The sequence below is a fragment of the Electrophorus electricus genome, chromosome 15, assembly GCF_041902795.1.
Source record: "Electrophorus electricus isolate QZ-2024a chromosome 15, ASM4190279v1, whole genome shotgun sequence".
Taxonomy (NCBI): domain Eukaryota; kingdom Metazoa; phylum Chordata; class Actinopteri; order Gymnotiformes; family Gymnotidae; genus Electrophorus; species Electrophorus electricus.
This window is the reverse complement of record NC_137511.1, coordinates 2,912,274-2,917,984: the sequence shown is the minus strand read 5'-3', so window position 1 is coordinate 2,917,984 and position 5,711 is coordinate 2,912,274. Positions and strand designations below refer to the sequence as shown.

At 40.7% G+C, this 5,711-nt stretch overlaps 1 protein-coding gene across 1 annotated transcript; it reads left to right on the top strand.

Annotated features, from left to right (window-relative positions):
* The first annotated feature begins 930 nt into the window (after positions 1–930).
* Positions 931–5,411, top strand: htr7 (5-hydroxytryptamine receptor 7). The gene is made up of 2 exons (XM_027013504.3): positions 931–1,562; positions 2,411–5,411. Exons 1-2 carry the CDS (start codon positions 1,114–1,116, stop codon positions 3,207–3,209), a joined length of 1,248 nt encoding a protein of 415 aa, XP_026869305.2. The 5' UTR covers positions 931–1,113; the 3' UTR covers positions 3,210–5,411.
* The last annotated feature ends 300 nt before the right edge of the window (positions 5,412–5,711 follow it).

Genomic DNA, 5,711 nt, shown 5'->3' with positions numbered 1-5,711 from the left:
TAAAAGAAAAAAACCTAACTTGGTTGGTTGCCCTTTCACTTAATCTTTTCACTATGGGTCTAGAAACATTCTGCAGAACGTCGTTGTGAACAATGATCAAAACTTTGTCAACTTGTTACACACCATGGCTGCCATATATCAGGCACTCCTTAAGAGCAGGCTTTTTCATAAACAATTGTCTAAAACTTAGCCACGGAGTGCCAGATTGTCACCAAACATGCTATGCACAAATGTACATGCTAAAAAATCATGCAAAATTTGGTTTCAATAGGCTTTTGGGAAGTTCTATAGTTTGGATAATATGATTGCTGAATTGAACTGCTGACAAAACTACTGGCTTTAAAATAGAACTAAGATGCAAACCCCCCCCCCCCCCAAAAAACAAACAAACAAACAAACACTGCTGGCTTGTATCAATATGACGTGCAATCACATCAGCTGTCAAATTGCCACAGCATGCTAAATGTACTTAGCCCTGAAGTCTGCTGCTTGTAGTTAGCCTATGTCTATTTTGTAGTACCGTGCACATTATTTTTACTCACAGGTAACGAATTTTTATTGTTCGTTGATTAACTGTATTTTTTCCTAAATACCACTGGCCAGTTTGTGATTATTTTTAAGGCCACGCGATGGCGATAGATTCATCGGGAAGGACGTGTAGCTTCCTCATCTCATATCTAAATGTACTTTTACATCCCATGACACGTATTTTCAAATGGGATATTGTTTTAATTGGTTTGGTATTCCTGATGCTTTAACAGGACGTGCAGAATTTAGAAGAGGCGTTTATTTTATTTTATTTTATTTTATTTTTTGGTCTCTTACGGTCTAAGGATCAAACATCACTTGGGAACCTCAAGGTGATATTTTGACGCAGCGCTCTGACGTCATCGAGTATATAAAACCGTTCAGTCAAGGCCGGCATCAGATCTGTAGAGTTATCGGAGTATGAAACATATTTATTAGAAATGGGAAAAAAATATACTTAATACAAACTAGATAAAAATGTACCAGTTTCGGAAATGTATGATCGATTATAATTCGCTGTCTGATGGATATGACGAGTAATTTATTTTCCGGACCAAGGACAGGTCGCAAGCGACTAAGCGCAACATGCAGAAAGTAATTGTGTCCAGTCTGACTTCCGAGGTAGTGGAAGGTACTTTAGTGAAGCTGCAAGATACAACAACCTCCCCAGGTTCACGTTTTATGGACAATAAAACCAGCTGCGGTGAACGCATTTTGAACTATGGAAATATTGAAAAAGTGCTTATTGGAGGAGTATTGGCCATTATAATGTTTTTAACTATTTGTGGGAATTTATTATTAATTATATCTTTATGCAACGTCAAGAAATTGAAACAACCCTCTAATTATCTAATTGTGTCTTTGGCTATTGCGGACTTATCTGTGGCTGTGGCTGTGATGCCCTTTGTTAGCATCACCGAACTAATAGGAGGACAGTGGATCTTTGGTCGCGTTTTTTGTAATATTTTTATCGCCATGGACGTGATGTGTTGTACAGCGTCAATAATAACTCTTTGTGTGATAAGCATAGACAGGTGAATCTCACATTTTTCTTGAGGCTAAAAGTATATGTAAATGAATGAATAGGTTAGTAAATATGTATATGTTATAGAATTTATTCATTAATACTGCATACAAGCATAATGTAAGAGGAATCCCCCATGTAGGGCTGTATATATGTACATATATAAAGAGGATTTCAGGGAGTAACTGCAGTTTATATGTATAGATCTGTCAAAATCTTCCTGTTTCTTTGGATAGCTTGTATACTAAAGTGAAACTTTTACTACCTCTCTCTCTCTCTCTCTCTCTCTCTCTCTCTCTCTCTCTCTCTCTGTCTCTCTCTCTCTCCCTCTCTCTCTCTGTCTCTCTCTCTCTCCCTCTCTCTCTCTCTGTCTCTCTCCCTCTCTCTCTCTGTCTCTCTCTCTCTCTCTCTCTCTCTCTCTCTCTCTCTCTCTCTCTCTCTCTCTCTTTCTCTAATGTGTATATATATACAGTTGTCCTTCATCAGCTGGTCAACTGTGCAAGCAACATACTTCTTAATTTATTGGCGGTGGAGCCTGTTTACAGTTGAAAAAGTAGATGTTTAAATCATAACATTTATTTTGTGGGGTTCTAAAGTTCCAAGAGCATAGATCAGTTTTTTAGAATTTCCTAATTTAATTGCTGCCATAGAAACAACTGGATGAAGGACCTCTTCCTGTTTCTCTGGAAACCTTGTGTACTTCACTACAGTTTTGAATATCTCCACATTTCTTACTACAGACAAATGCAGTTACTCACCTTCTTTGTGCATGTATACATACACAGTGGCTTTTATTTTTAAGTCAATGAAACGGTACTCTACTCTCTAATTTCATCCCTCTCCACTGGCCTGTTGCAGATATCTTGGCATAACCAAGCCACTGACATACCCGGTGAGACAGAATGGGAGGTGCATGGCGAAGGCAGTGCTGTATGTGTGGCTCCTCTCTGCCTCTATCACCCTGCCCCCTCTGTTTGGCTGGGCACAGAATATCAATGAAGACAGCATGTGTCTGATCAGCCAGGATCTGGCCTACACCATCTACTCCACCGCTGTGGCCTTCTACATCCCAATGTTTGTCACGCTCACCATGTACTACAGGATTTACCGGGCCGCCAAGGTCAGCGTGGCCAGGCACACCATCGCCGTCCCGCTCAAAGCCGAGGGCGACACGGCCCACGCCGGCACTGTGCTAGAGCTGCGGGGGGGGGTGGCGGAGTGCGTAAACCTCTCGCACCACCTGAGGAGCGACCGCAGGAACGGCTCCGCCGGCAGGCGACAGCAGAAGGCAGTGGCCACGCTGGGCGTGGTGGTGGGAGCCTTCACCGTGTGTTGGCTGCCCTTCTTCCTGCTGTCCACGGCGCGTCCTTTTGTCTGTGGCGGCTCATGCAGTTGCGTGCCCCTGTGGCTGGAGAGGACCCTGCTGTGGCTGGGTTACGCCAACTCACTCGTCAACCCCTTCATAAATGCTTTCTTCAACAGGGACCTCAGGATGACCTACAGGAGTATCATGTGCTGCCACTACCGAAACATCAACCGCCGTCTGTCGGTGGCCAATATGCACGAGGCTCTGAAACTAGTAGACAGGCCAGATGTGATGATGGAGGTTGATTTTACACAGAAGGGTAGGACTAATGTGACCATGCCAGAGATATGAGGCTTTTTGACAAAGCGCTTATTGCCCCAGAGTGGTTTTCTGAAATGATACATTTTCTTCTACGGACTTGTAGAATGGCTATTTTACTCCACTTCCCCTAGGCGAACTCACTGAGATTTTTTATGAAGAAGATTTCCTGTCAACTTGCAGAAAAGGTTTCATATCCCATTAGTATGACCATTCTCAAGATTTCTAGGTAAAAATTAATATATCATGATTAGTTACACAAATGTTTATAATGTTGCCAAGCAACACAGTCATTCCCTTTCTATGTGGGACTGAGGTGAGACCACATTACTCTCTACCACTTACCACTAAGTACTCTTGCTTTCTCTGCCCTCTAAATGGTCAGTTCATTTGCCGTCAGTGACCATCAGTCTTAATGTCACTGCAAGCCAAGCTTGTCTCACCATCAGAACTCAGTATTGTTATTAGTAGCAAAGCTTTATATGTCTTGGAGCTCTGAGCAAGGCTGGGCAGGATGGAGATAATGTACCTAACATTTATTTTAGTTCATAAACTAAACTGCATGGAGTTTCTCTGAACATTCACCCAGCATAGAAAGTAGTGATGTTCTTGCATGTTCTTACCATGTGATGTGTAAGTGTAGACTATTGATGCACTTCTACGCATGATTAGTAAGTAAAGGAAGGGAGAGGGCTGATATTCAGGCTTAGAAGATGCAAATGCCATCAAGGATGATCTGTGTTTCAGGGCAGCACATTAGTAAGGTAGGTCAAAACGGTGTTAGAAAGGCTATGAATGAGACTTAAGGAAAGGATGAGTGAACTGTGGAAGCAGTGGAAAAGAGACCTCACACGTTTAGAAGGTTGCATTAAATCCACCAAAGGCTAAAGAGAATTTGTACAAAAGATCGAAAACTGCACATTACACTGTAACTGTAAGTCACTCATGATTAATGCACTCTTATAGTGTTCATTTGTGCGAAGTTTAACACCACACAGTATCAGCTGCACTCAAGTTATTCGTCCCTGGTGAGTTGACGGGGGCCAAGAAACATGAAATACCCTCACAAAACCCATTTGGTGAGAAATTATTAGTATGAAAAACCAAGCAGCTCTAAAGCAGAGAGTGAATGCAAATGCGTAAATAAAACGGCAGGCCAGAAATGAAGTTGAGTGTAAGGCATCAGTTCAAATGAACCGTCAGGATCAGCTACAGACATGGAGGTGAACTGGCAAGTAGAGATGAGTGCAGCACAGCGGCTAGCTGTGCGGGAGGCTGGCTGGATTTACAGAGTGGGAGTGCCTGGGGTGTAAATGAGGATATCTGAAGCCCTCTCACGGGGCCCCCTCAGAGCTCCTAAGTTAGAAGTCTGAGACCCGCTACATAATGTCTATGTTGATTTTTGCTTTCATTCTATAAAATGGATTTCTATTATCGAAATGATCAATGAACGTTGATCGCAAAAGGCAGTTGCTGCCTTGATAAACTGAATGAACAAGCAGTTACTGCACTCAATATGCAAAATTAGTGTACTTAATATGCTTAATAATGCTTAATATGCTTAATAATGTTATATGAAAGACATGTGCACAGTTGGATTTTATACGTGACCAGGACATATAGCCTGGGTTTTCTAATAATCACCTAACTATAGGCTTCACAGAAACACGAGCCTTCATTTCATGAGTTCTTTCTTTTTTAGTGAATGAGCTCTCTGCCATGTTCGGACACCCAAACCTTTTCTTCTTCATCATTAAACAAAATTATGCACTGAGGACAGAAAACAGTGTAAATGTTTATATTTATCCTTTTCTCTCAGTAGTTGATGTCCAGCAAAGCATAGAGACATTAACGGGCAGATATGACGGGAGAATTTGTGCAAATTCATGTTACGTTATTCGTTATTCATCTGTGAAGCAATAGATAACAAGGCTTGTTATATAACAGATAACAATGTTTGTCATACATATTTTTAGCTTTTACATTTACATTTTACAGCATGTAAAATCTATTGCATTTTACAGCATGTAAAATGTTTGTCATACACAGACAAAAAGCAGCCGTCTACATTTTGCAAGCGGTGTTTCAAGATTATATATAATAATACATTAAAATATTTATGTAAAGTGTATCTAAGTAATCAGTTATTACTGAATATTTAAGAAATATTAAGATTAAGGCTTCAAACAGACCTATTTGCGAGAACTATGTTAAAAGTTCTTTTGAAACACAATAAAGCTGTCACAAATCATCTGGTATCTGATTCCGAAAGTGTATAGAAAAGGGATGAGTTTTCTGCATGTCAGGCTTTGAAGTGATGTCAGGCTTTCTGTGCGGTGGAGTGTGAATGAGTGGAATTTAAATTCGAACATTGCCTCTCACGTTATCTAAATGAGAGAGGCATGCCCTTTATTTTAATATGGGGCTAATGGATCCAAAGTTTATGTAATGGAGCAAGCTATGTACGTAAGAACTTTGATCATCTGGGTAACTATGCAAATATTTAAAGGACTGATTCTAAAAGCTAAATGTAAA